Source organism: Misgurnus anguillicaudatus, chromosome 24 (assembly GCF_027580225.2).
Source record: "Misgurnus anguillicaudatus chromosome 24, ASM2758022v2, whole genome shotgun sequence".
NCBI classification, from domain to species: Eukaryota; Metazoa; Chordata; class Actinopteri; order Cypriniformes; family Cobitidae; genus Misgurnus; species Misgurnus anguillicaudatus.
In genome coordinates this window covers 25,374,132-25,395,358 of record NC_073360.2, presented here as the reverse complement: position 1 = coordinate 25,395,358, position 21,227 = coordinate 25,374,132, and the positions used below count along the sequence as shown (strand labels likewise).

Below are 21,227 nucleotides of genomic sequence, written 5' to 3'. Positions count from 1 at the left end.
TTCAAAGCAATAAAACAGACAACCAATCATAATAATCGTCAAAGCACTAAAAGTAGGCAATTACTCGTCATAATCGCCATAATTTATTAGGCAATTGACAGTTAGCCAAATTTCATAATCATGACAGCCCTAGCGATGGGTGACCCAATGCCGGGTTGAAAATAACCCAGTCTTTTTTGTGTGTGTAAGCTTTATAATGTAAAGTTATATTTTTTACTAATTAAGATTCTGGGTTAGTGATTTTGTGACCAAATTTGTGAGCATGTACAGAAAGTTTTTTTTTAATTTATTGAAGCGTTCATAAATCATACCGAGATGACATGGCTCCCTAAATAATTTGAACCCTGTTGAAAATGGGCAATAACCCTGACAAACAGATTTGATAAAAAATCTTTCTTGAACAAACATTGTCAAGTAAGATTTCCAGGCCCTAAACTTTTGCAACACCCTTTTGTTTATACTAAATGCTCCGCTTGTTTTAATGTTTTCCATCTTGAGCTCATCTCATGGCCATATATTATTCAGCATCTGATCTTGCATGCCATAGTATGAATCACAGATTCAGGCGATACGGCGTCTGTGTCGTTTCGCAAACAAAGCGGCATGCGCCCCGTGCGGCGTGTGTCCGTGCATTTATGAGAAAGTCCGTAGGCCACCGGGCCCAAAGGAAGCCTTTCCCCCCGCCGTTTAATATGCAACACGCAATCTATTTACCATCTCTGCTCTCTGGAAAGGATACGAGGCCGCTGTAATAATATCTGATTTGGTTGTGTGCCTCTTCCCTTTAAATACATCGAACTGCTCCGGGCACCGTCGGCTTTTTAAGCAAAGGTCAGAGGAAGACTCATTGATTTAGCATTTTAATTTTATTTGTGCTGGGCTCCGAGGGGGACTGGCATTCAGCGTGGCAGTGGCTCTTTGTTTTGTAAGAGGCTGCGAATGTCTGGATGTCTGTTGAGACCCGGCCTGCATCGCTCCGTCTAATAAGTGTGAGATGGCAACCAGACGCCTCCGTAATAGCCACTAACACTTATTATCCTTCCCGAGATTGGAAATCCATGTGTTGTCATTGAGGGATCCCGAGACAAGTTAGGGTGGAAAAAAATAAATGTGTTTTTTGTTCAAGCGTACAGGTTGAAAACAGATGTGCGTGTTGCGTTGCGGTAACGCCGCGCTGGTGTAGGTGGGCTGTAAGGCAGAAGTGCTTTGGAAATGGCCTGTTCAGAGTGGTTAAGTCACTAACTGAGCGAGATAATGCCTCTGGGTGTTTGAAGCGGAAAAATGCGACGTCTCCTCTGCCTGCACCGAGGCAGCTGTTGTTTTGCATTGTTTTGTCCTCTCCTTCGTGTGACTTTGCAGGGGCTGTGGAGAGGACCCTCGGTATCGCTCTCTTCATTAAGAGATCCTGTTAGTCGCGCCGGTTTCACCATTAAGCGGCACAGAGGGTTTTTGATTTGCTGCCTTTTCCAGAGCTCGGTCATGAGCTCATCCTGCCGATAGCGCCATGAGCTCTGACGGAGACGACGTGCAAGATCGTTACCAAATCTTTCCCGTTACACTTGATGTAGTTAATCGGTAGGACATTGTATTCATCATATTGCTAAAGATGGGCATAAATGCAGTATCAGAATGTACGTAATAATATCACACCACCAATTTGGAAACAAAATTATCTGAATAAGAGTAATGCAATTTGGCTCATTTGTTCTTTGAAGTGAGCTGCACAGAAGTGAATCAACAGAATTTGTATATTTATCTTTGTTCACCCAAAATTGGTTCTGAGGATGTATCTCGGTCAATCTTTGACTGATCAAAAGAGAGTTGGTACCCTTCATGTGCACCGAATTTGATGACAGTGCCACCTACGGGTCATGAGATATAAAAATGTAAAAAATGTAAAGCAATAAGAATACCTCGGACTAATAGTAGACTCGTTCACTTTTTCAAAATGTCAGTTTTACATGCATCCTGCCGGGGTGCAGGTACTGTAACCCCCCTCGTCTCCGGCAGGCTCCCGAACCACCCAGCGCGTGCCAGCTCCCTCTCTGCTGCTGAGAAATTGCTCCTGACAGCTGATTTGTTGGTTGTCAGAACTGGTCGCTGTGCGGCTGATAAGGGCGTGGAGGCCCGAGATGGAAAACTAACTGCCTCTCATGATTTCAAAGGCAGACACATCAGCCCGGGGCCTGCAGACACATGTTAATGTCCCTGGGCTGAAATCACCAGGGATGTTTCCTCCATGCACAGTGGCGATCTTAAAAGAGCCAACCTCGCGCGAGTTAGCCCGAGCTCAGCGTGAATCATCCGGCCACATCGGGATGTGGCACATCAATGAAAATAAAAGCGTTTTTAATATTTTATTTAATACTAATTGTTGGCATGCGGTTATTGCTTTGGGTGGTTCCTGCTGTGCCCTTTTTAACAAAGAACAAAGATAAAGAGAACATAAGGCAGCAATAATCAGGCCCTGCGAGGGCACAAGCGTATGCAGCGAGCGATAGGGAAAAAGTGACATCTTTTCTGATTAGATGACGCTTTGGGCCTGCTCTGTAGTGTAATAGCAGAGAGATGTGTTTGGGCTGTCAGGGCCACTTACTGTACAGACCTATGTGTCATAAAGAGAATGGGTGTGTTAGGGAGAAATTGGGGCAAGTTGTCACACAGCGAATATTGCTTAAAGGGTTAGTTTCTTTCAAAAAATGAAAGTTGTGTCTTTATTTGCTCACCCTCAAGTTGTTCCTGTATTAATTTCTTTCTGCTGCACACAAAGGAAGATATTTTGAAAAATGTTTGTAATCAAGCAGTTATGGAGCATCATTGACTTCCATAGTAGAATAAAATGCAAGTCAAAAACTGTTTTGGTTCCTTTGTGTTCAGCAGAACAAAGAAATGTATGCAGGGAGGGAGAGTAAATAATGACAAAATTTTCATTTTTGGGTGAACTATCCCTTTGAAGGTATAGTTATGAAAATATTTTTTATGGACATAGCTATAAGTATCTGTTACAAAAAGTCATATTGAATATTTCTTATTCATTATTGCCCAAGACGAAAGATGCAGTGTATTGAACACACATCTTGGTGGGGCATGTTGTCACACTGTATGGGTAAGTGGATGAACTCTAAAAATGTTGTGTCAGAAATAAAAAATCCCAGGCATTGGGTTAAATTAATCCAGATTTTTTTATATATTTGACCCAATAATGGGTTAAAACAACAGCATTTTGGGTTGCAACAACCCAGCATAGATTAAATTACAACCCAAATTTTTTTACGTGAAACTTGCCTTTAAAGGCTTGCTGCATGATCTCTGAAAGCCAATGTTGACATTTGAAATCACTTAAACAAACACGCCCCAACCCCAATAGAATCTGGACCTTCTTTTGATAGACCGGCCCCACACATACGCAACACAGGCAATGATGGCGGTTAGTAGACACGCCCCTTACTGCTGATTGGCTACAAGTTTGTTTTGGTAGTTGGCCCAAGTGTTTTTTTTTAATCATGCACCCCGCCTTTAAATACCCTTATATTTAGTAATAATTTAAGCAGTTTTTTAAACTATAAAATCATGCAAAAATCAACATAACACAGTAAAAAAAAAACGTAACATTGCATTTACATGTATTTATTTAGCAAACATTTTAATCCAAAGCGAATTACAAATGATGGAGAACTTTAATACATGACAATTTATTAAATGGTTTATGAAATTGATTACAAAAATATTACATTTATTAATTAATAAGTTTACAAAGTTTATAAAAATTCTAAGGAAACAACGTTTTCAGTGTTTTTTTTTTAAATGCTGTCTGTATTGTTATCTTACCTACAGCTATAGCAAAAATATAGACGGTTTCAGCAGTAACAACATAAACAAGCGGCTTTGGTGGTCAAGACGTAACTTCAGGTAAACTCCGCTAAGAATAAAAAACAACAAAGTCCTTTAAACATAGTTTATTTTTATAACAAGCTAAATAAACAACACCTAGATTACCTAGGAAACCAAAACATTTGTTATTTCGACAAGGTTTTTGTTCAAGAGTTCAGTTTAGCAACTAGTCAGACCAAAATAAATAAATAAATGAAACCGAAAGTAAAGTTCGGACCAGACGTGTATCGCGTCACCGCATGTGCCTCCGATGAAACAGTCTATACAAAAATCCTAATTTTGAAAAAGGGGTGTGAACCAACATACACAGTCACTGCTAAAGAAACCTCAGAGAACCGGACCCTTGACTTAAAACCTGTTCACTAAGACCCATCTCAGAAAATGTTCCTGTGTGACAACAAGCCCCAATCTCCACTACATGACCCATGACCCCCAAATCTCCTAACAAAGGTAAACCAAGGCAGTGTTATGGAGCATTCTGATGCCTGACCTGCGAGGACACGGCGAGACGTGGTCCAGCCTGCAGCCACATGATCAGGTCTGATCAGTCATAGGAAACTCTAATAGGCTTGTACAGGAAGCCATTGTAAGAGAAGAGGTCACCGGGTAATTGGCTGTGAATTCTATTCCAGCATCCTCCCGCGGGACCACCGCTCCTATAACTCACTTCCTGTCAATGATGTCAGCCCGAGAGGCCGTCTAAGCCCGGGCTGAAGGGTCGATGTGGGGGTGCTGGCCGTCATCCAAGGCCGACGAATGCAGAGATGATGGCAATGACAGTATATCACGCCAATAGCCTGTACGTACAGTAATTGCCCTTAATTACCTCTCGTGCCCCAATACAAAGCCCTCATACGGTCGTGGCTACTGCTAGCATCGCTAATACCCCATCAATCAGAGGACCTGCTCTAAAACAGCATGTCTTCCACCTCTACTGATCCTCTGTGTTTACCCCGGCAGTGCGAGGTGTGGATTCCACTGTGTTATGGAGTCAGAGAGCAGATAATGCGGACAGTGTTTTCTTCCCCAAACAAAACAAACTGTACATATAATCTCTGTGAGGTCACGCAGTACTGGACCAAGGGCCACCGCTGTTTTTATCCCGTGCCCTGTTATCATCCTACCTGCCTCTTCATCTGTTCTTATCACGGCCACTGTTGAGAGGGGTTACGTAGCTTCCTGTTTTGGGCTCACTGTCAACCCTTTGACCTGTTGACCGCGAGATTTATCTCTCACTTTCTTAAAGCCAAAAGCTTTGTCTTAAAGCAGCAGGGTATCCGAGACGGTAAAGAAGTATTTTATTTTTGTTCTTTTTGTGTTTGCTACTGAAAAGCTTGTATAGTTTAACAGGAAGGGTGGGCAATATCATAATTTTGAATTAAATCTATAACTATAATATATATATATATATATATATATATATATATATATTTATACTCATATTTCAATATTTGACACAGTCAATATAAAATATAAAGGTTATATTTTCACTGTTTTTTACATTATGTATGATGATTTTATATAGGAAACAAAAAAAATAATGCTCAAACGTGGGATGTATTTGTATGTATTTGCATATTTAAATGTATGTTGATGTTTGATGTATTAGTTTATTGTAAATACTAAATTATAATCATTGTATGTTTTTGCACTGTTTAAACACAAGGAAAATATTTATTAATTGATATTTATACTCACCCATATTCTGGGCACACCTAAAGTCACCTCATTAATATTCATGAGCCAAGCTGATAAGGTTTCTAATGTGCATCCGCCCCCTGCGGTTTTCAAATTGTTCCTCCCCTGGTTGTTTGTGCGTTTCGGCACGTGTACGCATGTGCCGAGGAATTATTGGTATTCGGTATGCAAACACCCAGGTCTAGTTTGAGACTCGCTCTCAGTGTTGTCGAACATTTTTTGTTAATCTTCTTCGGTTCTTGTGGATGGTGAGTATCTGTTGTTTTGTGCGAGGTGAAAATAGATCCTCAGTAGAGGCACTCAGGAATGAGGAAAAAACGGCACGTCATGTAGTGAGAAAAGCTCGCAAAGAAACATCAAATATTTCGTAATGGAATTCAGATGCGGGCTGGCTCTACAAATCCCATTAAAACAGCTTTGAGCGTTCGGCATCTCTGAGGAACAGACTCAAAGCTATTTTAATAGTGCCCAGGACTTCATCATTTTAACAGCAAAAGAGTTCCTGCTCTGTACTAGATACATAATTTGCATGGCATTAGGACCAGATAAAACGAAGATTGCTACACGGCTCAATGGCTCATTTATGCCTGCTCCATACGATAATAGCAATCAACAGATATTTGTTGCGTTTCCTGTTCATTTATCTGCTTCTGTGGTGGTTCACTTCAGTCATCAGCTGTTTTCTTCCCCTGTTTCTCTTCTCTTCCCCTCTTCACAGGATTCGGCTTTGTAACTTTCGAGAACGAGGACGTGGTGGAAAAGGTCTGCGAGATTCATTTTCACGAAATCAATAATAAAATGGTGAGTCGGTTTCGCCTCTTTGCAATTTTTCAATTCACGGGGCCAGGATTAATATTTGATGCTGGAAGCAGAATGGATGCATATAATGGGCAACCGTACAGTGAGGGTGACAGTGCAGGTGGGGGGGGGGGTGTCATGTCTATCCCCGACCAGCCTAGTTTCGGAGGGGATGAGGAGTCACTGGTGTGCACCGGCCACAAACCATGAAATTGTGTCTTGCATCCATGTCTGCCAAGCTGGGAGAAAAGTCTGTCTCCTCTCCCCATCAGAATTCCCTCAGCCAGGGAAGACTGGAAAAGGTCTGGCAGTCGTTCTGCGGTCTTGTTAAAAGTGTGTGGCGCAAAGATTGAAAGAAGATTTAAAATCAAAGCTTGGCTGGTTCTAGCATGTTGGCACCTGACGCCCTGTGCTATGGTTTCATGTTTGTATTAGATTTGCCAGGGTTTTGAGAATGGGAGACAGAGGAGGGACACGCTTGCTGACCTTGAGGCTTCTGTAGGGGAGCCACAGATAAAATGTGTGGACAACCCTTGTGTCATTCTACACGATAGCCAGTTAGCAGGATTTTTAATGAAGGTCAACACTGTCAGTAAAGTTCAGTTGCTTATACTTACAAGTCGCAGAGGAGCATAAGCCTCGTGAGTTTGTCATGAGCAGAGAATCAGCGTTAATGTCCAGTGTTTCTTCTCACTTGTGTAGTTAAGGGATACTCCTGCCAAATATCAAAGTTACCCTATGACAGGGCTATTCAAATCTTACCCTGGAGGGCCAGAGCACTGCATAGTTAAGCTCCAACCCTGATCAAACACACCTGAGCAAGCTGATCAAGGAGTACATGATCACTTGACAATCACAGGTGGGTAAGTTTGATTAGGGTTGGAGCTAAACTCTGTAGTGCTCCGGCATTCCAGGATAAGATTTGAATAGCCCTGCCCTATGATTTACTCTTGCTCTTCCAAGCTTTATAATGGTAAAAAAACAGGGATCAGACCCCAAGAAAGTGCACTCATCCATCATCGAGGTAATCCACACGACCCCAATGGGTTAATAAGGTTCTTCTGTAGGTAATCGATGTGATATTGTAAGAAAGATATCCAAATTTCAAACGTTATAAACTGTTATAACTAGCTTCCGGTAACGGCAACATCTTGGACCCAGAGTTTTACAGTGGATTCACACCAGCAGCGTTTGAGGCGTCAAATTCGCGTCTAGTTTGCCGCGTGAACATTTTGAGTTTACTCGCTTCATTCGCAAATGAAATTCTAGTCATCGAGACATTCACGTGGAAATTCGCTTCATGGGAGGGGCTTCTGCGACTCCGCTTGCATCCTGTAATCAGGTTACTACTAGAGCAAGCTCCTGATTGGTTAATGCAGGGCGTTTTTCCGCCAAAGTTAACATTTTTCAACTTGTGCGTTTGCCGCGGCAATGCTCAATTCACATTGACTTAACATTTAAATGACTCGCGCTTGATGCCTCTACCGCGGCTGGTGTAAACGCAGCATTAGAATATTGAGCATTGCCAAGGGTACGTTGCACAGTAAATCACGCCAGTCCAAGATGGCGTCGTTACCAGAAGCTAGTTAATAAGTTTATAAAGTTAAAAACATCAATATTTTTCCTACCGATTTTCCTTACCTTTATTAACCCCTTGGAGCATGGATTAATTTTATGAAGGATGGATACACTTTTTTGGTGCTTTAAAGTCAGAATTTGTTCCCTGGTCCTTGTTTTCTACCATTATAAGCTTGGAAACGCCAAATGTTTACCAAATGTGTTCGCCTGAAAGATGATGGACATATGTATCTCGAATGGCTTGAGGGTGAGTACATCATGGGGTAATTTACTTCACCCAAAAAAAGAAAACTCATGTTGTAGTGTTGCAAAGTCACTAATTCATTGACATTGTTGCATGATTAAATTATACATGACATCATGGGATAGCTATATATTTACAGTATTATGACATTACTCCCTTAAATGGCCTAGATGTGGTTACATATTTGTTTTAGTGTCTTGCAGTGTGGGTTGACAACTGAGTCGTATACTGTAAATGTAATTTAACTTCTTTAAAATTACCAGACCGTAGCTTGGCGGGCTTCACTAGCCAGTACCGTATGTTCTGGACTATAAGTCACACTTTTTTTCATAGTTTGGCGTGTCCTGAAACTTATAGTCAGGTGCGACTTGTACGTAAAAATGATTTCATATGAACCAAGAGAAACAATTACCGTCTACATCCGCGAGAGTCTGCTGTATGCTGCTCCTGTATTTATGTAATTCAATGGATTCAGTGATGTGGAATGACTTCGGGACCTTTTTGAACTTGATTTGGTTTGTTGTGTTAATTAAGCCTATTCAGCCTCCCAGGTATGTTCTGTATGCTATTGTGTATCATGTAATAACTGTTTATGTTACCTTAACATGTACGGACACCTATTCAACCTGCTGTTCTGTGTGGTATTGTTTAGTTGAATAACTTGCCTTTCCAGACTAAATGTCTGCTCTTCAGCTTGGATTTGGGAAATCATTTTCTAAATAAACGCAATGTATAGTCCAGTGCGACTTATATATGTTTTATCCTCTTCAAAACGCATTTTTGACTGATGCAACTGATGCGACTTTTACTCTTGAGCAACTTATGGTAGTTTCTCCAAAACTGTTGATAGCCCAATATATCCCAGTGATCCACAGCCCCTGCTGGCTCCCTATTGATTTTTATATGATATTGCATCAAATATTCTCATTATTCAATGAGCGCCTAGAGAAAGATAAGTTTTACAGTGTTTCCCCAATGTCTCTTCGCAGGAACCTTACTGTTCATCGGCTAGCTGGCTTAAATTAGGCCTTCGGAGAATTGGATAGCTAATTTTATACAGGACTCTTTATAGATTCGTTTGCCCAAACATGACAATTTTGTCATCTTTTGTGCATATAGTTATTATTTTTAATCTGTATGACTATATCATAGACACTGTTATTACAGTTTTTATTACATGCAGTTAAATAAATATTAGCTTTTCATTAAAGATGTCACTAAAAGTGGTCTATGTAAATTGGGTGCATTATTCCAAAACTTAAGGATAAAACCTAAACTTTTTTTGTAATTGCATTAAAAAGTGACCAATGCAATATGCAATATACAGAATTTCTCCTTTTGTGTTTCTAGAATGATGAAAGACATGCTGGATTGTTACATTACATATCTAATATCTTAGATAAAGAATGTTTTTTTTTTAAGAAAAATGTGGCAAAAATTATCATTGTAAAAATTTGTTTTGTAAAATGACAGTTCTTCAGTACAGATCTTAGAGTGTCATCATTTTTAGATGTCTTGCTTGAAAAGGCTTAAAAACAAAGTGTAAAAAATAGAAACCCCGTACCCCGTCCTCTCATTCTCTGTTGCTCTTCATACTGATTTCAATTGCCATCATCAAGTTGCTTTTGCCAACAAGATCAAAGTGGTCTCTGAAGCATCGTCTGCTAGCAGGCCTGTGTGCATATTTGACTTGCTAATTCTACCATGGTATTATTGTTATTATCATGAATATTTTGTACAGCGGTCGTAATGATCTCCCTCTGCTTGTGGAAATGCCAGCTTTGTGCGTCGCCCGCCCGTTTGGTGAACCGCCATGTTCGGAGGCACCATCTGTGACCCCCGACCCCAGGCTGTGGAGCAGATAGGCAGCCAGGCTCAGTTGCTGTTTATAGAGAGGCTCTGTTGACCCACTAAGGCTACTCGCGTGCTGCCAGGGCCCTGGATATCCATAAATGACCCTAAATGGTTCCAGGAATTGGAAAGCTGGACCGATATAGGTCTCCATAGACCCCGGGCTTTCTGATCCCCTCATTTGATATCTGGCCTGGAAATACAGCCAGACATTAAACATTCAGGAGACATTTCCTTAATTCACAAGCTTGGACAGGAAAGCTCGAGCGCTCCGGTTAGCAGGAAGGTTAGATCTCATGCAAGCAGGATGAGATGGGTAGAGATTACCTTGAAGTGAACTGTTTAGAGATTAATTTAAGATGTAATTCAACATTAGAAGTAAACAATTAAATGCAAGAATATAAAGGGACAGTTTGTCTCGTCGGCAGCCAAACACACATTACATCTTGATTGTTTTATCAATGCAAACAATTAAACAAAAGCACAGAGCGACTCATTTTAGATTGCAGATATGGATGGGAATCATTATAAATAGACTGAACTAATGGTTGTTTTGACTGGTTTCCATCCACCCTCGCACAGCACATTCAGACTCATAATTTCCTGTTTTTTTTTCTCAGCGTGTGCGTTTTCCAGTTTTATTCTCAACATTGTACATCAGTCATTTCAAAGGCTTTATCTCCCCTCGTGCTGTCTGTATCGAGGAATACCGTAGGATTGTGAGCCGGATACGTGTCTGAAATCACCTGAACAGATGCCTCATCACTGTCATCACTGGTTTTATGAACATAATGTTTGTTTATGTGTGTTGAATGAAACATAAAAGTAAATGTAGAATAAATCTAAAGCGTATCAACTAGTCAGTTTGTCAGCATCATCTATAGCGGAGCGAGGAAGCATTCAATAGCAGGCTGAATTTAGATACTACCCGTGTGTTATTTATAGTCTGATGGCTGTTTGACACCATGATTTTATCCTGACCTGGTGTAAATCCCACTTTGGGAATTCTCACGGACATACTGCACATGTTACCGTACCTCTCTCTTTCTCTCTCTTTCTTTGCATTTCTTTCACCGTCTCACTCTCTCCCTCCCTCCGGGAATCATCGCCTCTGAAACCTTGGAACAATAGATGGTGCATAAGTCATCTCTTGTCACATTATATTCCTGTGCACATCCTATACCGCTGTTATTAACCGATCAAGTACTCGGTCGACACCCTCCTCGCCCCTACGCGTAAAGAGCAATGCCGCGCCACGGCCGTCCGTGCCTGCAGCTGTATGATCTGAATTCTCTCCTCATGTCTACCCTGTCAGTGCCCTTGCCACCTGCGGGCAGTGTGGAGGTTGTCGTTCTCATTTCAGTTAGCGTTTCCGCCCTTCCTTGCAGCTTGCCCCGGCCGCCCAGCCAGCCTGCCGCCTGCCTACCGCGCGTCGGCCCATTAGCATGTATGATAAGTGCCGAGTGTGTCGGCAGGCCAATTTAGTGTCTGCCTCGCCGCTCCGAGGCCCCGGCCTGCGCTATCATTGGAAGATAATCTACCGCTGTGAGGAGAGAAGGGGAAAAGTGTCATTTCAGGAAGGGAGAAAATGACTCGTACGTCCCCGCCCTTTATTCAGCCGGAGGCTTGCGGTTTTCTGAAGTTATCTCCAAGACGTGCCGCAAACACTGGTGATAGTTTAGAGTTAGCGTGCTTTCGTGTTAGCGTGCTACATTTAGCAGGCATGCACGGTGTCTGGGTCCAGTTAGATACGCAATAAAAAATATATTCGAAATTTGGATTTGCTGCAGAATACACATTCTCATCAAAACATTCTGTATATTTTTATATTCTATGTAATATGCATAATATCTGCATATTTTCACTGGAATTTGTAACTGTTTTACAAGGTTACTAATGTTGATCAATTCATACGATGTGAACTGTACAAAAGTATGTGATTTGTTAGAAATATGCCGTAATAACGTCCTACCCTTAACCCAACATAATTGGGAAGAAAGCAGATCGTATGAATTCATACGGGTGATTCTCGCAAAATTAGACTTATGAGGTGTCATAAAACATTTTGATAAAAAAAGTAAATGCAAAGTAAGAGTATCAAAAAAGAAACATACTGTTACAAACATCTCTTTACGTACTATTTTGCACATGATTTCAAATGATATCATACAAACCAATTTAGTTGTTTTTTCCACATTTAAGGGGAATATTTTCATTACCGCAATGTGTCCATGACTGGATTTTGGTTCTTTGACATGGAAATATTTATAATTAAAAAATCTAAAAAATAAAAAGCTTCAGGACATGTTATACTATAAACATTTACAGTAAAATGGTGGTATTTGCTGATCATTGGTAAATGTAGAGACAATAATAAGGAATATAAATGTGTCCAAGAAACATGTTCTCATCCTGTGCAACAATTTTCAATCATTGTTTAAGCCCTGAAGGAACTAACATTTTCAAGAAAAATATTGTTGGAAGGGACATAATTGACTGTGACACTTAAGATGGCTATCAGGTAAGCAGTTCTTATTTTTTCTCTCCAGATAAAAGTTGAAATTTTGTTTGTCATAGTATCTAGAAAACTTTTTAGTTCTCATTACCGAAACATGAGTTTGTAAATGTATATATTTAATGTAATATCATGTTGCGGTAATGATATTTTTTGATAATGATAATCTAAATAATGTAAATAATTCTATAGGAAATATGTTTTAAATCCTTATGGTTATAGTAAGTTCAGACCTTAATTTTACATGTGCAAAAAAAGGCTTCAAGGGCTTTTTAAAACAATCTGATGCTGGACACATTCTAAATCTGGATTTCGTGAGAATCACCCAAAAGTGAAAAGTTGGATCAAAAAATTACTTCAATAAGCTAAAAAAACCCCCTTAAAAATTCACTTTAAAAACTTTTTTAGGTTTTAATTAAACTAATTTTTTTAATTTGATCCAACTTTTTACAATGTGGCCACCTCATAAAAAATACAAATTATATGTTGAAATATGTATATTAATTTTATATACAGTACACTGCCAGTCAAAATGGTCAACAAATTTACCCAAGTTATCACTGTGGCAGTACCCTTTATAAAGGCCCCAATATGTACCATGTAGGTACAGATATGTATACATTTGGTACCGATGAGGTACTTATATGCACTCTTTGGTACAAATATATACCTCTCGGGTACTATTATGAACTCTTTAGGTGCAAAGATGTACTGTACTGTTTGAAAGGGTACCGCCTCAGTGACAACTACTGACGATTTTTGACTATGTTGTCTGACAGTTTATTAGAAAAATAGGTAACACTTTAATATAATGTTCATTAGTTAACATTAGTTAATGTATTAACTAACATGAACAAACCATGAGCAATACATTTGTTACAGCATTTATTAATCTTTGTTAATGTTAGTTAATAGAAATAAAGCTGTTCATTGTTTGTTCATGTTAGTTCATGGTGCATTAACTAACATTAACCAAATTTTAATAAAGTATTAGTAATTGTTGAAATTAACATTAATAAAGATTAATAAATGCTGTATATATATATATCAAATCAAATATTGCTGTCTATTTGGCAATGCAAAGCATCAAAAAATAAATATGCTACACCACTGGTGTACCCAAGTAAAAGCAATAGGCGTGAAAATGCTGCATATTTTTGCCCTTTCCTCTTTCTTTCTTTTTTTCGGAGCTAAGCACGTTTTGATGCACGTCTGTTTATTTGTCCTTTCTCTAATCACCCAGATCTGTTTAGTACTTTTATCTAATAGATGTTTATTGCTGCTGTGTGTGTGATAACTGGAGATGTATTTACACACTCCTGCCACAGTATCTTAAGAGTAGGTTGGGCTAATGGAAGGGGATTGTGATATTTGAAAAGATTACTGTAATTCAGCCAGTTGTAATGGAGCAGTCTGTTTCCGGAGAGCTCTCCGAGATCTCGAAATGTCACAACAAAGAAAGGAGGAGATTTAGCACATTTGTGCCCTAAATAGAAGGGCGGATAAAGCAGATGAAGAATAAAAGATGTGGTAGTGTGTGAGAGAGAGAGAGAGATGAAGTAAGCAAACAGGGACACAGTTTTCTCCACTTAATTGACCTTGCCTAGCAAGGTCATGAATGTCTTGAAGCCAAGAGGGGTTTGTTTGGAAACACATTAGGAAATAATAATGATAGAAGGACCACTGAATAAGATGCCATGTGAGGGTCTTTGATTTGAACCGGAGCAAAGCCCTTATGTTGTTTCACAGTCTTGATTTTCTTTCATTTTTATTGGGCTACCAAAGTTCTTCTGTAACAGGCTGTTGAAACAGACATTCTGTTTGGGAGGCATAAATAGCCTCTGACAGCCTTTCTTTTTTGTTGGCGAATATAGATTTCTGTGTCAGATGGAATAGCTGTAAGTGTATCAATAATGTACGGGAGCCCCAAGTCTCAGATGTAATTTAATTCAAGTTGCGATGAATTATGCCTCAGCGTTAAGCCGTGAGTTCTGGAGCCTCCAGGCAAAAGAGCAGGGGGTTGTTTTCTCTCGTTTTTTTCTCTCCATCGCTTCCGTTTTATCTGCGGGAACCGCGAGAACGAGATGCAGCGTGTGGCGTGACCTCTGAAATGGTGATGTAATGGGAAAGATGTGATAACATTTAAATATGCTATAGTGGATGTGAGACCACACATTCACATTCAGATTGAAGCTGACTCAGTTGCTATTTAAAGCTGTATAAATCTACATACTTGACAACATTTGCTGCCACATTAAATTTAAATAAGATTTTGCTTCCCTTAGCGTGTAGAGTGTGACACTTGTTCCCAAATGAACATGTGCAAAAAATGTACCATGGTAACTGTAGTTTTATGCTGTACAGTAGGATTGTTGCGGTGACAGAATTTTCCCACCGGTTAATCAGCGCGTGGCAAGGGGCGTGTGCATTTTACTTTCACTTTTGAATTAAGAGCAATTGTTTAAATGCAGAGTTTTTGTACACTGCGTTAAATCGCTTATAAATACATGTGCAATGCGAGTGCAACAGCTTTTTATTAAGTGCTTTAGCCAGTGGTTGAAATCTGCAGTCCCAAGCTGAGCAACGTTAACAGTCTCTTTCTCCATTTAAAGCACTGCTTGAATAAAGGGTTTATTATTATTCTTAATAAAAAATATATTTTTTAATTATTGTATTAAAAATTATATATGTTAATTATTACAAAAACGAGTAATCTGCCATCGCCTGGTCAGCCAGCTTGCCTTGCACACTCTGAAAGTAATAAATGATTTTTTTTTTTGAATCAATAATATTCAAAAAAAATTTACATTAGCCAGGGGATGAAAGAAAAAAATTAAAATGTAATAAAAACATTGAAATGCATGCATTTTTAACAGTAATAAATGAAATCTGATACCTGCTGCTCTGTGACGTGATTTGTTAGTTGTTAGTGTTTGCTCTCTTTAACGAAACTAAATGATTTATTTACAAGAAAAAAACAAAACGACGATGGAAGACGATGACGCGGTTGGCAAGTGATCTAACCGGTGATAGGCTGAACCCCCGGTATCACCGGTTATACCGACTATCGCAACCAGCCTACTGTACAGTAGTTGTATTGATTACCCTGTAAAGAATTAGCTGTAGTTACAGTATGCAGCAGTTTGCCAATAACTTACTGTAGATATTTATCTAATTTATTGGCAACAGCTTGTTGAAAGCAAAATGAATATTAAACATAAAGATAATCTGTAAAGATAAAGTAGTTAAATTTGTAGTGGAGATGAGTGGTACCCGGTGGGGTCTGCTGCTGTTATAGCCCATCCGCCTCAAGATTGTGCGTGTTGTGGCTTCACAAATGCTTTGCTGCATACCTCGGTTGTAACGAGTGGTTATTTCAGTCAAAGTTGCTCTTCTATCAGCTAGAATCAGTCGGCCAATTATCCCCTGACTTCTAGCATCAACAAAGCATTTTCGCCCAAAGGACTGCCGCATACTGAATGTTTTTCCCTTTTCACACCATTCTTTGTAAACCCTAGAAATGTTGTGCGTGAAAATTCCAGTAACTGAGCAGATTGTGAATTACTCAGACCGGTCCGTCTGGCACCAACAACCATGCCACGCTCAAAATTGCTTAAATCACCTTTCTTTCCATTCCGACATTCAGTTTTGGAGTTCAGGAGATTGTCTTAACCAGGACCACACCCCTAAATGCATTGAAGCCACTGTCATGTGATTGGTTGATTAGATAATTGCATTAATGAAAAATTGAAAAGGTGTTCCTAATAATCCTTTAGGCAAGTGTGCTAATATAAGCAACACTGTTTCTGCTTATCTCATGTTAATCTTAAGTACCTATAGTGTAGTATTACATCCTTCATATATTCAAAGAATCTTTGGTTTTATCAGATTTATAAAAGACATCAGCTATACCAATACTTTCCGAATAAACTCGAGCTCCTGGAGGTGTACCGCGGGCGGAGCAACGAGTCACGAGCAAGCAACACACAAAAAACATTATCCCACGATCTCTGGATAACTTATGATTCACTGCATGTTTGTGTTGTTTGCATTATATTAACGATTGCCAACAAAACACAGGCATTTGATGGAGTTTTATTTAACTGTACCATCTGCCACTCATGACCTGTTTAGGACCGCCCAATTTCAACAAAATCCAGCGTTAAACAAACACACACGCACAACTCGGCTGCTACCCCGGATAAACAAACTATATCCGTTGTTTCCATTATGCTGGTTTCTTTGAAAAGCTTAACAAGCTTAAATTTCCCTCACAAACAACAACACACTTCTTTGGTGAAGTTGATTTCGTGTCAGCTGCCCATGTAAGGGCTTCCACTGTACTTCCTGCACTGAAATTGCCTATAAAAGAAATACATCAAGATTGTTACGTATAAAATTTGTACAAACCTGCTTTTTTGATACTTTCCCTTTTTTTGCACGAGGAATCTAACTTTTAAACCTTGTTAATAAGTCAGAAAGCATGACATAGCTTTAGACACCCCTTTAAAGTGAGACTAGGTCCCAATACTAAAGTGTTACCATAAGATGTCTGTCAAATGTATAAATGTGAATGTTTGAATGACATTATTTTACAGTTATAATTTTAACTTTAGTAACTAACTAGTCATTTGGCCAAAACGTTACCATGGTAAATTTCACATGTGCCTGTTGTACATTAAAATGTGCGCTTCCGATAGACTTCCACTGCATATGCATAACTGTCAATGCAGTTTTTGTTTTTAACAAAGGTAATTTTCACTTTGTTAACAAGTGATCTGATGAATGCAGAGTGTTTTATCATTTGTTTCTCCTCTCACAGATCACACTATAAAAGGAAAACACTTCCCTCAACCCAGTTTATTTGTTGATGCCGCATAAAGGTAGATTATCTGCTTTGATGTATTTTTCATCTCTCAATAACGTAGATGAAAAAGGCATCTCTGAATAAAAGGAGTCCGGTCGATTTACCTCACTGTCTGTCTTTATGAACGATCTCCAGCGGGTTAGCCGGGCGGAAATAAGACTGATTCTTCCAAAAGCTCACCTCAGATATATAGCAGGCGGGGAGAATGCTAACTGTATCATTGTGACAATCTCTGCACGGCAGGACCGGCGAAGGTGTCTCTGTTTAGAAAGCATATTTATTTATTGAGTTTGGTTAAGGGCCTTTCATGTCAGGAATTATGTGATCCCAAACTCTGGGGAGTGAGGCGGGCAGGCGGCTCAGCGTTTTGCAGTTCTGCGATTCTGAAAGTAAGAGTTATTGAATGAATCAGCCTTCTGATTCATTTCTCCTTTATTCTCCCTGACAGAAGTGAACACCTAATTTCATGCTGAAAAGTAAATCTGTTTTAAGAAGTCAAATTTGCCTGTCTAGTGTTTTGTGGTACCTTATGTTCACTTTAAAAATGGGCTTTAAATGTAATATTTTCTTACTATGGATATATTAGCTTTTCACATGTGTTCTGGTCTGCTATTGAACTTTGATTTTGTTGATCGTGGAGACATTTTAGTAATTCATGATGTAATATCACCATATCAGGCAACCGCTACTACTGTAGGAGTTATGGCCTAAAACAGGGGTTCTCAAAGTGGGTGGTCCGTTATCCATACCCAAGGGGTCTGCAAAATGAAAATTTGAAAATTACATTCGAAAAAATGTGCTGTATTATTAAATACGACATTTTACATATTGGGTCCATCTAAAGACAATACACTCTTTGTGTCATTCTACAGAAAAGGTGGAATTCGGGTGATGGAAATTTGCTCAAATTAACTTCTTACAACATACCCAAAACTTCTTTAATAGCATTAATTAACTTGAAATAGTGAGCTTAATCTATTTTTATCTTTTTAGTACATTTTAATAAAGAATCCATGAGTCATTTATTTGTCATTGTTGTTACCTGTGATTTAAACAACATTAATATTGATACTAAATATTTTTTCTAATTACAGCTTGTGTATTTAGTTAAAGGTTGAGTAGCTGAATGATAACAGCAAGAAAAATAAATTATTAATATTTGTTTAAATAAATTCTTCATCTTTACCCAGCATTGTATGAAATTATTTTCTCAGTTTGACTTTTTTCTTTAAAACCAACAAAAACAAAAATATTCAACCAATAAGGCTTTGATGCAAAAACTGAAATATCAACAATGTCTTACATCCCATATCAACAACAAAATATTACTAGAAAGTGCAAGAAAATACATTCATAACACCAAAACTTGGTTTAAACGCCAATGACACAATGTAACACCAATGACAAAATTAGAATATAACAATAGATAATGAATATGATAAAACTTATAAACTTTCATGAAATTTTCCATCTTGTTTTGTTTTTATGCTTTTATGTTGGTCAGTTAAAGGAATAGTGCTTAGGAAGTACTCATTAGAGAAGTCACACTAATGACGGTAACACCAATGACGGTAACACCAATGACAATTTACAGAAAAAAACTAATATTTTAACAAAATGGCTGCCATTAACCATGTGCAATTTCATCAGAGATGTAACAATACTTATTCACATACTTATTCAGTATAATGTATTTTTATGTAAAGATCTTAACACTCCCAGCTATAAAAAAGAGTAACACTAATGACATCCAAAAAATCTTATCTCAAAATTCCTAGATATATCATGATATTTTAGACAAATAACTAAGGTAAGACATCTTACAAACCTTTTACCTTCCTCCACTGCACTTCTTCCACTGACCTCTTGACCCATGAAAAACTTCAAAGAGCTGATGCATTGTTTCAAAATAAAAGTGCTTTTGGTAGGGTAACACCAATGACATAAATTTGGGGGACAAATATTTATTTGATAATATTCATATTAATAGTGTATTTTTACCATTTCAGTGTTGTAGTAAATTCATACAGGGGTAAATGTAAATTTGATTTGTTTTACAAAAAACATGGTTTTAAATAAGTACACAGTTCAACTTTCATGTATGATCAAAGGGACAGGGCAATTTTCAGGACCAGACATTTAAAAAAAAAAGTAAAAAAAGAAAGAAAGTAAATAAATAATCTCTCTCATCATTTTAAGGACAGTCTATATGTATTAAATATATATCATTATGGCATTATTGGGTCAAATTAAATGATTAAGGGGTCTGCAAAAGCAAGGGAGAAGCATTTCCACCTTTTTTGTAGAATGACCCCTTTAAAAGGTCCTTAATTAATCTGTCCCTAATAAATTTGAAAACCAAAAGACACAACGCCGTTTTGATAGAGTCTGTAAATCTTGGAGATACAGATTTCAGACCTGTATCTCTTCTACCGTCATAAAAACACCTTTTATTTCCAGATATCCCAGCAGTGGATCTATGAAAATGTTACCTTTGTTGAAAGTCAAAACAGGTGGCTGAAGTTTTCTCGTGTGTGTGATGTCTCTTGTCAAAAGGTCAGAATGGCAGATTAGCAGATTGGATCTAATCTGTCCCTAACCAGCCAGCTAATAAGCCGTGTGTGTGTGTTCCTGAATCCGATCGATTCCGTCTCGCACCTCTCGCACCGGCTTTGCCGGAGACACGGACACTAATGGTCACATTCGCTCCATCTCACCGGTGGCGGGTTCCCACTCACGATTTCCCAACAATTAGCGGAGCCAATGGACGTAGCCTATTCTCATCTCTGCTGTCACACTATACGCCCTGGACCTCCACTTAACCTGCTCTCTGGGGTGAGCGGTGGATGTGAGACATTATGAGGTTTTATATTGCACAGTGCACACAAACCACAAACGTAACACCTTGAGGTCTCGAGTGGGCTCTGTGTGACAGTGTGTTCCTTAGACAGGTGGCTAGATTAAAGTGACTAATAAAACATTTGGTAACACTTCATAATAACTTTCATTAATAAGTCATTAGCATACATTATTGCACCTCTCTGTGGAATACTTTAATCTGATTGGTCAATCGTGGCAGTCAAAATATTTTTGTATAAGTACAATAGATATAAATCAACACTTTATAAGGTAGTCATGTAGTAAGTTGGATGATGTACAGTAAGAAAAGTTAGAAATAAGGCCATAAAACTAGAAATATTTTCAGGCACAGCTCAATAAATGTATTCATATTTGAACATGCATGCAGTATAAGTGCAGGACAAAATGCAGTCACAGATTTAACACCGAAATATTATGTTTGTGTAACATTTTTACAGTAAGGTCTCATTTATTAACATGAGTTATTGCATTAGCTAAAATGAATAAACAATTTGAGCAAGATATTTTTACAGTCCTTATTAATCTTAATGTTACCAATGTTCACTGTTCGTATTAGTTCATTGTACATTTACTTGTACATTTGTTAACTTTTGATTATATAAATGTATATTTTTAAAACGATTGTGTCCAGTTAAGGACAACACATTTAGCTAGACAAAAAAAATGAACACATTCTTTTTTAAAGTGTATTAGTAAATATTGAACCTACAGTACTGTGCAAGTCTAAGGATACCACCACCAGACTTGTTGTTTTAGAAGTTTTAATGTCCATCCATATTTAATTTTCAATCTATTTTATTTACAAACAGTAAAAACAAGAAATATGTACAAAAAATAAAAAAATTACCTTTTCAGGACTAAATGTCGTCTTTAGGCATGTCTGTGTTTAGTGTGACCTCTGTTGG

The 21,227-nt window shown here is 38.5% G+C and overlaps 1 protein-coding gene across 18 annotated transcripts in view; it reads left to right on the top strand.

Moving 5' to 3' along the window:
* The window catches only part of msi2b (musashi RNA-binding protein 2b), a 332,893-nt gene that overhangs the window by 232,775 nt on the left and 78,891 nt on the right, over positions 1–21,227 (top strand). For all 18 annotated transcript variants that reach the window (XM_055196799.2, XM_055196805.2, XM_055196803.2 and 15 more), the window contains one exon: positions 6,308–6,390. In XM_055196799.2, the coding sequence (XP_055052774.1) occupies positions 6,308–6,390 (83 nt within the window). The remainder of the gene's footprint in view (positions 1–6,307; positions 6,391–21,227) is intronic.